Below are 15990 nucleotides of genomic sequence, written 5' to 3'. Positions count from 1 at the left end.
AGGCTGTTTAATGCCTTTATAAACGAATAATCGTCGTGTTTGAAGCTCCTTAGTTCGCTGATGCGAAGTATTTTTATTGGTTATAGTGGATTGAGATTTGTAACAATTTATGTGTTATTTGAGATTTCCAACAATATTGTCATTTTTGGTTGCTGTAAAAGTTATTTCAGAAACAATATGCATCTCATTATATGTAATTTAAACATAGATGCATTACAATAAAATGTTTTTATGGGGAGGGGGTGCGGTGGCGCAGTGGGTTGGACTGCAGTCCTGCTGTCCGGTGGGTCTGGGGTTCGAGTCCCGCTTGGGGTACCTTGCGACGGACTGGCGTCCCGTCCTGGGTGTGTCCCCTTCCCCCTCCGGCCTTACGCCCTGTGTTACCGGGTAGGCTCCGGTTCCCCGTGACCCCGTACGGGACAAGCGGTTCTGAAAATGTGTGTGTGTGTGTGTGTTTTTATGGAAAAAAAATTAGATGATATAATGTTTTTAAATTAATTTTTACCTCTGAAATATGAATGGTCACATTATACATATTTTGTAGACTGGTAGCTTGTTAAAGAATAAGTAGCTGAAATCAGCAGACACCGTTTGTTGTCGGATCATAAGACGGTCCCCTTTGTAAGGCTTCTTTCTCAGGCATCTTCTTTGACCTCATGCGACCTCTTCCCCACCTTTCAGCCAGGTGATGCAGGCACGTACACCTGCGTGGCGACTAACGTGGCCGGTGCGGCCCGACAAAAGACCCGCCTGTCGGTGAACCGGCGACCCGCCTTCAAAGAGCTGCCCGGTGATGCGACCCTGAACGTGGGCGAGCGGCTGAGCCTGTCCTGTCATGCCCAGGGCACACCCCCGCCCGTCATCACATGGACCGTCAACAACAGCCCTTTCCCAGGTGGGCGGCCTGAGCTTTTCGGGTGTCCGGTCGAGACTGTAACTTGGACGAGACACGAAAACCTGTCCGATCTTCCATGAGTCTGCTCCTTTCATTACGCTGCACTCACATGCACCATCCACAGCATAATTCACCGTTGCCTTTCTGTAGTATCTGTGCCTAAGGTTATCATTTATTAATATTATTTATTATTTACACTTTCTGTGAAATCAACTTACACTGATTAACCTGCTTACAGAGCTGAGTAATTTTTACCGTATCAATTTAAGTACCTTGATCAAGAGTAATGCAGCAACAGCTGGGATTTGAACCTGTCTTTTACATGTTAGGTGGCATCTCTAAACACTACGCCACCTGCTGCACACTTATTGTAGAATATTCTTGTAACTTTCTACTACGTTGCACGCGACGGCTGAAAATGTCACATCTTCATTTGTACTGATGGGTCAGTTCAACACAGACATTCAATGGTACGAAAGAAGGGTCCTTCCTGCAGATTCCGTGTTTTGCGTGAGGATGGAGCTACAGAAGGATGAGGCTTCTGTCTGTCCCAGGGTCCAGTGCGGACGAAGCTGGCCGGAGCTCCCTGGTCATCGAGAACGTGACAGTGGGAGACGCGGGGACCTACGTCTGCATGGCAGAGAACAGCGTGGGAGTCATCCGTGCCCTCTCCTTCGTCCACGTCAGAGGTGAGCCCTTGACCCGAAAGTTTTGGAAAGGAGGGAAAATGCTTTTTTATATACTGGACAAGACTTGCTAAGACTATATGCTGTAAATTATGCAAAAAAAGGCCTAAAAAATGAACAGTGCCTTTTAAGATCTGTTTCAGAAATTGCACAGTCTGGGTCCTGGCTTTATGAGTGGTTATGTTATGAATTTTTATAGATACAAATATTTTCATATTTTTTATGTCTGTTTTCTAAAATTTCCATGTGTTGCATAGCAAATGTGACCTGTGTTTCCGCATCCAGCCAGTAGGTGTCAGTAAAGTGCTGCGTAACACAACAGCAGCGTGAGCCCACCTTTGTTGTGCTTCATTTCCACTGCGCAGGTGGCACTTTAGTGACGCTAATTATGACATCACCCATCTCTGTGTTTTGCTCAGAGCCGCCGCTCCTTTTGGGGGAGGCCCGCACCACTCAGACGGTACCCCTAGGGGCCGTGGCCATTCTGGACTGCGCGGTGCGAGGAAACCCTGTCCTTACACGTCTCTGGAGCCGGGATGGGCGCCCCCTGTCGAGCACCCTGCGGATGCACACCATGCGCAATGGCTCCCTGGCTATCTATAGTGCAGCGGTAACGACTTAGCCCCGCCCACCAGGGTGGGGAATGGAACGCAACACAAGAGGTCTGCGAACCCTCCAGATTTCTCCCATGGTCTGACCGCTGACCTCACTATGTTTCAGAGTGCGGATTCAGGGGACTACCATTGCGTGGTGGAGAGTGATGCCGGGTCAGCGGAACGGACGGTCTCTCTCCGAGTCCAAGGTGAGTGCTGGACGGGCATGGAGCCCATGTCCATCTGTGGTCTTTTTCTGATTTTCGCTTCCTCTCCAATACGTGAGTTCCAAGAGGGAGCCTGCAGTTGTACATCTTCAGAGCATGTTTGTTGTTGTTCACTTTAGTGACCGCTCTCATGAGTATATTTTCATTAAAACTACTTTGACTGAACCTGTGGACATGCTTTGCTTGCAGGCGTATGATAAATAAATGTCGATATTATCGTTGATTATTTTCAAATAAAGACCTAAATACATTAGCCAGTTCTTTCATTTTTTTTTTTTTTTTTTAACCTAAAACATACAATTTAATGTTATTTCCTTCATTATAACATTCAGCATTATGACATCATGGGCTAAGATAAGAAATTATTACACATTATTCTGTAATATTGCAGGTTCTTTATTCATTTTGCAACTCTGGTGCTTGTTTTTAATGTGTGATGTCGTTCATCAAATTCATTCAAAAATAACCATATATAAGTGTCTAACTGTGATACCGGTCATATGACCTCACAGTTGCATGGTTAGTGGAAAAGTGCAAATGTCGGCGGGGTCGTCGGTCCTTAATGGCTGGGTTCTTAATGGTGATGATAACCTACCTAATGGTCATGTCTGAAGAACACCAGTGAGTGGATCTTATAGCCTCATCTCAGTTCCAGGAGGATATTCCAGCTGGGGAGAGTGGGGTCCCTGCAGCGCCTCCTGTGGACAGGGGGTCCAGGAGCGAGTGAGACTGTGCGACAACCCACCCCCAGCCAACGGGGGGCCTCCCTGTGCAGGGCGGAGCGCTGAATCGAGGAACTGCCGAGTTGCGCTCTGCCCAGGTACAGCGCACGTGCAAGTGGAGCTGAAATCTCAACCTGTAGTCCTCTTCGGAGCAAAACTGGAGACGAGAATCTAGCATTTCTCTGTGTTTCTGGAAAGTTATGGCCCACTCGTGAACCGGTGTTGACCGCTCGCAGGGGAGGTGCCCCGGAGAGCCCGCGGCAGCCTGATCGGGATGGTGAACGAGGCCGAGTTCGGGGTGGCCTTCCTGGAGGCCAACGTGACTGAGAACCCGGATCAGGGCAGCAGTAGGCTGGATGCCCATGTGGACAACGTCCCCGCCAGCGTGGGTGAGTTCCCGGCTCAGGAACGTGCTACTCGACCTACCGTTGGAGCACGTGGTCTCACCTCACCGGGGGGTTTCGCTTCCAGGTCCTTTGCTGCGGGTGCTGGTCTCCGTTTTCGCACCCATCTACTGGACCACCGTGTGGCAGAGCGCCGACACCCGCAACGGCTTCTCTCTGACCCGGGGCCAGTTCCGGCAGGAGTCCCAGCTGGAGTTCGGCTCAGGTGGCTACGGAGGGGTTCGGGTCTGAGGTCCTCTGCAAATGATGACAGACTGTGACATAATTACTTGGATGATGCTTTACACTGTTTGTGCCGTTTTGTCACAAACCCCTCATACTCTATTGTATAAACCATATAAACCATTAACATACAGAAATGCTATGTTGTATAATAGGGCTTTGTTATATTTTTTCATAAATTTCTCATATTATTAATGTTAAAATAACACTAATTTAGAATGGTAATGGGGGGCGCGGTGGCGCAGCTGGCTTGGCCGGGTCCTGTTCTCCGGCAGGTCTGGGGTTCGAGCCCCGCTTGGGGTGCCCTGTGATGGACTGGCGTCCCGTCCTGGGTGTGTCCCCTCCCCCTCCAGCCTTACTCCCTGTGTTACCAGTTTAGGCTCTGGCTTGCCCCAGGTGGGAACAAGCAGCTTCGGCAAATGTGTGTGTGTGTGTGTGTGTAGAATGGTAATAATATAAATCGGATTCAGTATAACTGTATTTTCACTGTGCGTTATTTTCCCTTTTATTTCTAAATCTTGTACATTTTCTTTTCCGCATCAGAATACTCACATTTTCACTTGCTATTTGCATGTATTTATTTAGCACTTTTCTCCAAAGCGACTTCCAGTGAACTCTATGTAGTGTTATCAGCCCCCACCTTATTCACCGCGGTGACTTACACTGCTAGATACACTACTTACACTGGGTCACTCATCCATGCATCAGTTGTATGGATGAGTGACCTCATCTATTGTAAAAAAAAATGTGGAGTCATAAACGAAATGTGCTTTAAGCAACTTTTTTTTATATATAAATAAAATGCAGTAGCTGATAGACATGCCGAGAGAGTTGAGAAGAAATTCGGTGTCTGATGATCCCATAAATCGCGCGCAGCCGTCGTCGTTAGACGTCACGACCAAACGTCGGAACTCGAAAATAATGTCGCGAAGTTGATGGGATGTCACAAGTGCGGGTGGTTAAAGGTCACACGTATTCCAACTTGAGGACCACCTGTAGCTGAGCGCTTGAAGTCGGTTCGGGGAAAGTATCATCGATGTAATGGCGATTCACCGTGTTTGTTCCCAATCAGACTCGTGACTGTACCCCACTGCACAGATGTCCACCTGAGTGCGGCACTGGCAGCGATGCTCATGCCCTTTGTTTCCACGCTCAGGGGAGGTCCTGCGAATGACCCATGTGGTCCGCGGCCTGGATGCGGAGGGCGTTCTCCTGGTGGACGTCGTCCTCAACGGGTTCGTCCCCCAGACCCTGTCCGAGGTGCCCCTCCGTCTGCAGGTGGGCACAGGCCGATGCCACTTCTCGAGCGATGGAGGACGTGCTGATCCTGCCGATCATATTTACTGTCCGGCTCCTTCGGGGCCTTCGCAGCATTTTCATCGTGCAAATTCAAAATATTTAAATGTATCGGAAATATTGAGGAGTGTGCTCAGTTGAGGCCTGAAAGTTGGTAAATGACAAGTGAATTGTCACAACGCGCTTTAAACTACTCTAAAGCTGATCCGCGTGATTGATGGAGAATGATTGATGCCTTAGGAAATGGCTGGAAAATCCGGAATTATGTTTTTGAAATAAAACGTGGCAGTTTGAATTTCTGTCTCCCAATCATGTTTTTTTTTTTTTTTTTTTTTGCTTATTTCTTATTTTTTTCTGCTTTCTAAATTTTCCCTCTTTCGCAGGCCCTAGGTTATCGTTAGTTCTGGAGGTTTTTGGTCTTCCCGCCGTGAATGTTTTATTAAATATCACATAAGAAACTCTGTTACTATTTTATTTATCCGTGACTTACAACATTAGGTTTATATACCAAACTGCGTGCTGTGATTTACCCCTTTATCAATTCATGGTTAGTGCCTCTATCAAGGGCACTGCAGTAAGGGGTGGGATTCAAACTGGGATCCTTCGACTACAAAGCAATTGCTCTGACCGCTACGCCACCTGGCGACTGGTGGTCTTTACATGAATCGTACATCAAGCCGGGTTTATGAGGATGCGCCGTGAATAGTTTTGTTGTCTTTTGGTGTCTTGTAGGATTTCGATGAGTCCTACGTGCAGACGGGCACCGGTCAGCTCTACGCCTGGTCTTCCCAGAGCCACCAGCAGGGCGGCGCTCCTCTTCTTCTGCGCTGCAACCACTCCCTTGTCTATGACGGGGGTCCCGAGCGTGAGGGGCCCGTACTGCAGATGCTGAGGGTCTCTGGCATCCGGGGGGTCTACAACCGCTTCAGCATGAGCCTGGACTTCCAGCTGACGGCCTCCTTGATCGTACCCGGTTAGTGGTTCTCCGTTCGGCCGTTGAACGTCTCCTGTGGAAGGGGCGCAGCTGTAATCGCGCGTCACATCCACCTGTTCTCCAGTCCTGCCCAGGTGATACCGTGGTGATACAGTATAAGATAGAATATATGCAGCCGATGAAGAGTGTTCATTTATTGTTTTACGTTAATGTGGGGAATAAGTTGTCCGGTTTGCATGCAGATGGCGATGGGAACAGATGTCCCAAAGGGTTCGTCCTGGACTCAGCTTCATACTGTGCAGGTAGGTTGGACTCAATCTGATGCTGCGCAGGTGAGCTGCGGGTGTCTTACAATGTTTCTTTATGACATTTCCCCAAATGACAGAAGTCAAATATGGAAGTTGTGGGTTTATTATATTTATTTTACCTTTGTTCTGTACAGATTTACTCTCTCTATGCACATTGCTATTCAGCCATGATGAGTTCATAATGCATATTCCTCACATTGAGCACTGTGTGGAGTTTGTATGTTCTCTCTGCGTGGGTTTTCTCTGGGTGCTCTGGTTTCTTCCCACAGTCCAAAGCCATGTTGTTCAGGTTCCCCCACAGTGTATGAGTGACAGAGAGTGTGTTCCACTGATGTATGGATGAGTGACCCAGTATAAGTAGTGTATCTTGTAGTGTAAATCACCTTGGTGAATAAGGTGTGTGGGCTAGTAACACTACATAGTATCCAGTGTAAGTCGCTTTGGAGAAAAGCGTCTGCTAAGTGAATAAATGTAAATGTAGGGAATTATGTTTTCCAAAAAAAATGAAAAGGCAACAGTTTATTTATTAATTTTTTTTAGACAGTTGTCTTCCATTCACAGTAGCACGTACCTCAGTAGCAGCCAAAGGGCTCTGCAAGCCGTGGTGTAATCTAGACTTATAACCTTTTGTCTTGTCATGTGCAGTGTTTAAAGCCAGTGCTCTCATGTTTTTTAAACAAATACATAAGCAAATACATACACACGTACAAATAGGGTGATGTCACTGCTCTGAGTTAAAAAAAAAAAAAAAATGCGAGAACTCTCAGGGGGCACGGTGGCGCAGTGGGTTGGACCGGGTCCTGCTCTTCAGTGGGTCTGGGGTTTGAGTCCCGCTTGGGGTGCCTTGCGACGGACTGGCGTCCCGTCCTGGGTGTGTCCCCTCCCCCTCCGGCCTTATGCCCTGTGTTGCCGGGTAGGCTCCGGTTCCCCGCGACCCCGTATGGGACAAGCGGTTCAGAAAATGTGTGCGTGTGTGCAAGTGCGAGAACTCTCTTTAAGACTGTCTGGTGTCTAATTGTTCAGCACTACGAGCAGTAGGTGGCGTTGTGGTTAGAGCTGCTGTTTTTGACTCAAAGGGTCTGAATCCCACCCCCTGCTGTTGTACCCTTGATAGAGGTGCTTCCCCTGAATTTAGCCAGCAAAATGTACCCAGCTGTATAAATGGTTAAATCATTGTTAAGATGTAAAGGGGGCGTGGTGGCACAGCGGGTTCAGCTGGGTCCTGCTCTCTGGTGGGTCTGGGGTTCTAGTCCCGCTTGGGGTGCCTTGTGACGGCCTGGCGTCCCATCCTGGGTGTGTGTGTCCCCTCCCCCTTCAGCCTTGTGCCCTGTGTTGCTGGGTTAGGCTCCGGTTCACCGCGACCCCACTCAGGACAAGTGGTTTCAGACTGTGTGTGTGTGTGTGTGTGTGTGTGTGTAATGATGTAATCAAGACATGATGATGTCTACCAACACACCAATGAGCAGGAGAGTCCACTGGTGAACAGCTCCTTGGTCCTGACCACCACTCAGCTTTGGTGCACAGATCTGTTTGGCCAGTAGGGGGCGCCAGTGTCTTCATGCCAGTTACTGCACCAAAACACATCCGTCCACCTGCTGCCCAGGGTCCTCATCCCCACTGATGTGATAAAGAAAGATCACATTTTCCTAGTATATTTCCATGGTGACATTTTTCGCTAGAACCTTCGTGTTAAACTGACTGTCAGCAGATTTTAAATCATTTGTCCCACAAATCTTGTTTTTGGACAGGAGATTGATTGATTGATTGATTGGCTTCTGCGAGATATATATATATAGTCTATCCTCTATGTATCTGGCCCACAGAAAGATAAAAAGTCTTATGTTTAAGCCTTTAAAGGTTCATGTAAGGCTAAGTTAGCAGCAGGGAACCAGGGCCAGTTTAATAACTAGGTGAACCCAGGTAATTGCTAAGGGGTGATGAAATTTGGATCTCAGATTTTGCCACTAAAATTGAAAATACGTTGGCCAAAAGCCAGAGTGTCTGTCCTTATAGCACCAGTTGAAAGACAACATTTATTTATTAATTTGTTTAAATTACTCAGCAGTATCAATGGGAAAATGACTGTATTCAGAGTAACATTATAAGTCCCTTTGGAGAAAAGCGTCACCTAAATGAACTAATAACACTGTGACGGTTCTGACCACCTCAAGGTAACTAAGTGAGAGAGGTCTGCTCAACTGTGTGTCTTCCAGATGAAGACGAGTGCACCAGCCAGACACCCTGCTCCCACTCGTGCAACAACATCATGGGCGGCTTCTCCTGCGCTTGTCCCTCTGGGTTCACGCTGTCCCCCGTGTCCAACACCTGCCAAGGTGAGACGGGAGTCACGCCGCACTGCACTCCATACGCCGTCCTTAAAACAACGCGTTTTCCCCTCTTGATTAACCGCACTAGTAAAACCAGGATTCTGGAGTTCAGATCTGGACCTCAGCAACCCTAACTTGGACAAGTCCTTATTGATGATGGATAAGTGAACCGATCCACTGTGACACATCATCACCTTCTACAACGATGTCTCTACAGACATCGACGAATGCGCCGACGGGTCTCACATGTGCCACTACAACCAGCAGTGTGTGAACACAGCGGGGAGCTACCGGTGCCAGGCTCAGTGCGGTCTGGGGTTCAAGCCAAGCGCCTTGGGAACGAGCTGTGAAGGCAAGTCCGTCCTCAACGCACCGTTACCGTATTTACACACCGATCAGAAACACGGTCAGAGCAGTGGTCGACTTATGGAGCGGATATTTAACTTTCCGTGCAGCGGATGGAGCAGTGATTAAAGCCATTGCCTTCCTTTCAGATGACATGAGTTTGAATCACTGCTCCTGCTGTAGTACTGCAGAGCAAGGTACTTACCCTGAAGAGAGACAGTAAAAATACCCAGCTCTACAAGCTTTTTTTTTTTTATTCTTCTTGGACATGTACGTAGCTTTGGGGAAAAGCATGTGCTAAATGAACAAAAGTGAATGTACAGTATTGTGCAAAAGCCTTGGGCACTTACATATTTCACAAAAATATTTGTTTTAGATGGTTATTTAATGTCTTCTGCATTTGTGTCAATAGGAAAGAGCATATTTTAGATTTATAAGAGCTCCTTTAGCAAAAAGTTACAGTATTACAGTAAGGGTTTTGTATGTCCTTAAAGAAAGAAAGAAAGTACACACATACATCATCTGAAACTGTTCGTCCCATACGGGGTCACGGGGAGCCAGAGCCTAACCCGGCAACACAGGGCGCAAGGCTGGAGGGGGAAGGGACGCAACCAAGACGGGACCCCAATGTATCGCGTGGCACCCCAAACAGGACTCGAACCCCAGACCAGCTGGAGCACGGGACCCGTCAAGCCCACTGCAACCCTGCTGGGGAGAAGCGGTTGTTGACAATGGATGGTTACTAAGCTTTTAAGAGCATTATTTTTAGAAGCATTCTTACTTTACAGCTTTTCTTCCCCAGCCAAGTGCCTAAAACTTTTGCACAGTACTGTATGTATTTGTAAGTAGATTATTATAACAAACCTCACATAAAAACCCTCCCACTGTAGTAAATTAAATAATAGTAAATAATAACGGGGGGTGCAGCGGCGCAGCTGGTTTGACCAGGTCCTGCTCTCCAGTGGGTTTGCCGTTCCAGTCCCGCTTGGGGTGCCTTGCGACGGACTGGCATCCCATCCTGGGTGTGTCCTCTCCCCCTCCAGCCTGGTGCCCTGTGTTGCCGGGTTAGGCTCCGGTTCACCACGACCCCACTTGGGACAAGCGGTTTCAGACAATGTGTGTGTGTAGTAAATAATAGCTTTGTTTTTAAAAAAACTATATAGATGACTAAAAATCTATTATTATTATTATTATTATTATTATTATTATTATTGGGTGGCATACTGGCAGAGCAGGTAATGAAAACCAGGTCAAGCGGTTAACGGAAGTATTATTTTTATTATGTATCCATGTACAGAGCAGGGTAATTTTTGCTGTATCGATATATGGTAAGTACAGTACCTTGATCAAGGGCACTACAGCAGGAAGCGGGATTTGAACCCGGGTGCTTTGAGCAGAAGCCAATGGCTCTAACCACAGTGTCACATATTAAAAAATCATTCAATCAGGTACCTGAAACACGCAACACCGGTGAAATGCTAAAATGATGCAATGCAGTCACATTACCCAGGCTGCTGACCTTCGACCCCTGACCTCCGTGCCCTCTTTCGCGGATGCCGTTGTTCGTTGTTTCAGATGCGGACGAGTGTCAGGAGTCCTCGGTGTCACCGTGCCAGCAGCAGTGTATCAACATGGCGGGCTCCTTCCGATGCGCTTGTCACCCGGGGTACCAGGCGTCGGGACTGCGCTGCTTAGGTGTGTTTTGCCGACCTTCTGCGACCCCTCTCTCACCCCCCTCCGCTTTGCACCTGCATGCTGATCACTGGGCTTTCAAAGGCAGGGATAGGCATGTCGCTTACTACTCAATAGGCACAAAAGCAATAATTATATGTAATCTGAGGGTCGTCCTCTGTTTAGAAGGTATAGCATCACGTAAACATGGTAACTGGAAAGCAACGGCATTGTACTTATGACAGGCCCCAGACAGGTAAGAATGAAATTCCAAATTTCAATGAATGCTTTGTTTTCCAGTGCCCCGCCCCCTTCTCAAGGGGCGCAGTGTTGTACATGGGTAAAACGTGGTGAGGCCTACTGCTCCGAGACCACCATCAGTTCGACAGGTGCAGCTGATAATCCAGGAAGTGGGCGTGGCTACGCCCCTGTGTGTCACAACGCCCGCTCAGATTACCGATGTTCCCATGTTCCCACGCGCTCAGATATCAACGAGTGCACCAGGAACGTGTGTCCTGCCCACCAGCAGTGCCGCAACACGGACGGGGGCTACGAGTGCTTCGAAGGCTGTCCGGCCGGTATGACCCAGACCGAGGACGGAGCCTGCGTAGGTGAGGTCTTCCCAGCACTCCGCTGTGAGCTCGTGTCCAGGGAGTCGGAATGCGCGTGCGTTTTTCTATGCTCGGTGAGGTGAGACGGGTGCGAAAGAGGAAGGCGAAACGGGGTGGCGTGTTCTTTCAATGACACAAAACTGTGGGAACGCGTACAGATGGGACACATGAGACCAAAGTGCGGGGCCCTCATTGTCCCCCTTTTGCCTTCCACCCCTCTCAGATGTGGACGAGTGCCAGGATGGGAGTCATGTGTGTCGCTACAATCAGGTGTGCCGGAACACAGTCGGGGGCTACGGCTGCACGTGTCCCAGAGGTTACAGGTCGCAAGGCGTGGGCCAGCCGTGCCTCGGTGAGAGACTCGCTCGACCGAACGGTGACATTTCTCACGTGCAATAAATGCCGCGAGGAAATGCTCTGCAGGAGCTGATCCAGAACTTTTTAAAATTCCTAGCTATGAAGCTAAAAAGTGATTTTAAAATGAAATGGAAGAAAGAAACCAGTCAAATTTTGATGCGAAAAGGTGTGGTTAATTTGTGACTATGGCCCGCGGTCCACGTTTTAAGCATCTTGTTGCCTTATAGACATCGACGAGTGCCGGCAAGTACCAAGCCCGTGTGCCCACCAGTGCCAGAACCTTCCAGGCAGCTTCCGGTGCCTTTGCCCCCCAGGCACCACCCTTCTGGGTGATGGACGTTCCTGCGCCGGGCTGGAGAGGGGTCGGGCTCCTGCCAACCGTACCCGTGTTCTGGCGCGGCTCCGCCCGCAGCTCGTTGCTGGACTGACCCGACTCTCTGTCCAACCGGAGCAGCACGGCACCCTCCTGGGCAGGGGACTGACTTGCCCCATGGGGTACAGCAACAAGGACGGCACATGCGTGGGTGGGTACATTGCTGTATCAGCAAAACCCTTCGGACCCTTTCACACACACTATAGGTGGTCCTCGATTTAAGACATACACAACTTACGACCCAAACTTATGATGCCCGTCCCATCGACCTTATTATATTTTTTTGGTGTCCTGACGCTTGGTCGTAACGTCCGGCAAAGACTGTTCGGTCTTCTGGGTATCTAGCAGCAATTACCTTAACTTTAGAAAACGTTAAGTTTGTGATTACCCTAAAGTTTTTTTTAGGTTTGATTTAAAAATTAAAATAAACTGTTACAAAGCCCACTGGGGGGCATGGTGGCACAGTGGGTTGGCCCAGGTCCTGCTCTCTGGTGGGTCTGGGGTTCGAGTCCCGCTTGGGGTGCCCTGCGACGGACTGGCGTCCTGTCCTGGGTGTGAACCCTCCCCCTCCGGCCCTACGCCCTGTGTTGCCAGGTAGACTCTGGTTCCCCGCAACCCCATGGGACAAGCGGTTCAGAAAATGTGTGTGTGTGTGTGTGTGTGTGTGTGTTACAAAGCCAGTGCTCATAGTATATTTGTTTTTTGCTGTAAACACATATTCTTTATTCAGTGTGTATTTCAAAATTTACAAATGTATTTTCTCCTTTAAAATTAGTGAGAAAATGAGTATTCGTTATTCATTAATGAATATTGTTATATTACCTGCAGCATCGATCAATAATTACTTATGCTGTATTTCATTGTATAATTGCTGTACTGTATTTATATTATTATTATTTTGTATTTGTATTATGTGGGTGGTAAAGTGATGCAGCAAGTAGCGCTGCTGCCTCAGAGTGCCTGGGTAGGGTGAGAGAACATGGGTTCAGTCCCTGCGCAGTCTGTGTGGAGTTTGTATGTTTGCCCCGTTTCCATGTGAGTTTTCTCTGGGTGCTCTGGTTTCCTCCTACAGTCCAAAGACATACAGTTTATGTAACTTGGTAACTCTAAATTGCCCTTGGTGTGCGTGAGCGCGCGTGTGTGTGTCTGTGTGGGGCTACCCTGTGATGGACTGGCCAGGGTGTACCGCCCCATAATGATTCATGTATAGGCTCCAGTTCACTGCGACCCTGCTCAGAACAAGTGATCATTGGATAGACATATTGTCAATACTTGAACATGAAGAATTTCTGAAAATTTAAAAAAATATATAACAAAGCCCTATCATGCAACCTAGCATTCATGCACGTTAACTGTTTATATACCCTTATGGTTCATATAACATAGTATCAGTATAGTATAATACTGTATAAAGTAGTCGTTGGAATGGAGCCCTATTGTAAGTGGAGGACTACGTTCACAGGATGATTACGCAAACGTGTCAGGTGATCTCTAAAGATCTACAGTGTGCATATATTATATATTTGCCACAATAAGACATCAGAATATATCACGTGCATTGAAATGTTAAAGAATGAAATGAGAATAGGTTTAGCCACACCCACTTGCCTTGGCAAACTTCATGGCCACGCCCCCTGCCAATCCCCTCTCTGTACAGATGTGGATGAATGCAGGCTGAGGAGGCCCTGCCAGCACGAGTGCCGAAACACACTTGGAAGTTTCCAGTGCCTGTGCCCCCCAGGATACCAGCTGCTCCCCAACGGCAGAACCTGCAAAGGTCAGGGGTCACCGTCAGACTTGCTTGGCCTGCGGCACAAGCGATATTCATTAACACACACCCCTCCTTCTTTTCGCTGATCTACAGACATCGACGAGTGTGCGGTGCAGCGTGTTCAGTGTGGTCCAAACCAGATGTGCTTCAACACCAGAGGGAGCTACCAGTGCCTGGACACTCCATGCCCTGCATCCTATCAGCGAGGAGGCAGTCCCGGGTAAGCCTGGCGGTCACCTCTGCCATGAACCTGTGGTCAAAGGTTGATGCTGCAGGTCTTTAAATATCGTATTTTTGGCCCTCCACCCTCCTCTCCCTCAGGACATGCTATAGGACATGTTCGCTGGACTGCGCCCCTAGCAGCGCCCCGCTCCTCCTGCAGTACAAGCTGCTGACCCTACCCCTGGGCATCCCAGCCAGTCACAGCGTGATTCGCCTCTCCGCCTTTTCCGAGGCCGGCAGGCTGCAGGAGCGCACCACCTTCACCATCCTGGAGCAGGGCGGGGCCGGAGGCGGGGTCGACGGACCGCTCTTTGGGATCCGCGATGAGGCCGGGCGGGGCATCATCTTCACGGTGCGGCCGCTGGACACACCGGGGCTGGCGCGCATACGCGTGCAGGCGACCACACTCTCCGAGCAGGGTCACATCACCTACCAGAGCATCTTCATCATCTACATCTCCATCTCCAGCTACCCGTTCTGAGGAGGCATGGAGAGGCTGGCCTGCCTTCCGAGTTTCATCCGCAGTCCCTGCACCCCATGCCAGCACCTCCTCTCACAAGTACGCAGGGTAAACCTGGCAAAAGGAAAATGTGGAGGGAGATTTTTTGAGAAGCATCCTGATCACCTGTTTCCTATGACTGCCTCTAAACTTCTAGTTATTTCCAGGCAAGAAGATGATAACTGAAAACCTTCAAACCATGTACTGTGCATCGAATCGGTCATGTTGCAACAGTGCTCTGTACATAAACACAAACAAGTCGGCATGGACATTGCTTAAATTAATGGCAAAATGTTGTTTTGCCTTTTTTTTTTTTTTTTTTTCCTGTTTTCAGAGGGACTCCCCCTATTAGTGGTTCATTGAATTCTGCTAAACTAATCAAGGGCTCAAGACTGAACTGTTGCAGTAGAATTTCTTCAACATTTGTGTTAATTCAGAAAAACAGCGGGTTTACATTTCCGCTAAGTGATGCCAACAAAGTGAGCGCAAGCTTTAATAGAATAAAAACAGAATGAGATTTTAGATTTTTTTTAAATTAGTTTTTTCTTCCTTAGGTAAAATGTGTCATGATAATACTGTAATGTAAAAATATTTTCTCCAGGATCAGATGTAAATGGATATTCAGCAAAATGTATTTTGACTGTATTATTTACTGCCCTACCTCTTGGACTGAATTAACCACTTTGCATTTTTAAATGCAGTTGATCAATAAAACAATTTTATTTTTACTACTTGGAGTTTTTTTTTTTTCTTTTTTTAATGAATAATCTTTTTTGTCACCTACAGTATTTGGTTTTCCAACTCTAACAGCACATAAGTTGACAAACTCATTGCTCTTGAGATTTTTATAACATGAAATTGTTTGTGAATTACAGTTGAATTACATTTGTACATTTATAATGGAAGTAAAAATTACCAGTGTAAGCTTACTGTATATTGTTAATCCATACTGTAAGTATGTGAAGAGTATTTTAGCTTTTTTAGTTACAAAAATTTCTCAGACACAAAATGTAATACTGTTACTGTATCTGCTAAATAAGCTTGTACCTCTGAGGTCATATTTCATTTCAGAAGTCCAAAAAACATGAAGAGCCAATAATACATCACATTCATAACTAAGAGATATTGAGCTATACTGGGAGGAGGAAATGCTTAACTTCAAAAAAACAGCAAAAAAAAAGCTTATAAAATGTATGGACTAATGGTACTTATTATTTATTCACCATGCTCTATTAAAAAGGTGCATATTGTAATATAACTAACCAGACCAGCATTTCCTACAGACTGGCTTTTCAATTTCCTGAAGATGGAATATAGTCCTTTGCTTTTGGAAACAAACCAGAGAGTCATTAGGTAAGACATCGCGAATAACTGATGCATCGAAAGCTTTGAGGGGCACTTAAAACCCCATCCTACCTCTAAGTGCTCTTTAAATGGGGTAAACGGTCATTACAAAAATACAACCAGACCCTGTTAATTTTCTCGAGTGGTGGAGAGGGGGAATTAATTTCATGATACTCTCAGTTT

General features: G+C 47.4%; 1 protein-coding gene across 1 annotated transcript in view; it reads left to right on the top strand.

Annotated features, from left to right (window-relative positions):
- hmcn2 (hemicentin 2) overlaps positions 1-15110 on the top strand; it is a 63559-nt gene extending 48449 nt beyond the window's left edge. Inside the window, exons 63-81 of the mRNA XM_029259725.1 lie at positions 682-895; positions 1450-1584; positions 2001-2191; positions 2302-2383; positions 3051-3221; positions 3360-3512; positions 3595-3732; positions 4906-5027; positions 5778-6018; positions 6222-6281; positions 8501-8620; positions 8832-8966; positions 10535-10654; positions 11116-11241; positions 11465-11593; positions 11826-12122; positions 13629-13748; positions 13836-13962; positions 14064-15110. Of these exons, the coding sequence (XP_029115558.1) occupies positions 682-895; positions 1450-1584; positions 2001-2191; positions 2302-2383; positions 3051-3221; positions 3360-3512; positions 3595-3732; positions 4906-5027; positions 5778-6018; positions 6222-6281; positions 8501-8620; positions 8832-8966; positions 10535-10654; positions 11116-11241; positions 11465-11593; positions 11826-12122; positions 13629-13748; positions 13836-13962; positions 14064-14445 (3063 nt within the window). The 3' untranslated portion in view covers positions 14446-15110. The remainder of the gene's footprint in view (positions 1-681; positions 896-1449; positions 1585-2000; positions 2192-2301; positions 2384-3050; positions 3222-3359; positions 3513-3594; positions 3733-4905; positions 5028-5777; positions 6019-6221; positions 6282-8500; positions 8621-8831; positions 8967-10534; positions 10655-11115; positions 11242-11464; positions 11594-11825; positions 12123-13628; positions 13749-13835; positions 13963-14063) is intronic.
- The last annotated feature ends 880 nt before the right edge of the window (positions 15111-15990 follow it).

Source organism: Scleropages formosus, chromosome 17 (genome assembly GCF_900964775.1).
Source record: "Scleropages formosus chromosome 17, fSclFor1.1, whole genome shotgun sequence".
NCBI classification, from domain to species: Eukaryota; Metazoa; Chordata; class Actinopteri; order Osteoglossiformes; family Osteoglossidae; genus Scleropages; species Scleropages formosus.
Note: the sequence above shows the minus strand (reverse complement) of the source record. Positions and strands in the feature narration are given on the sequence as shown.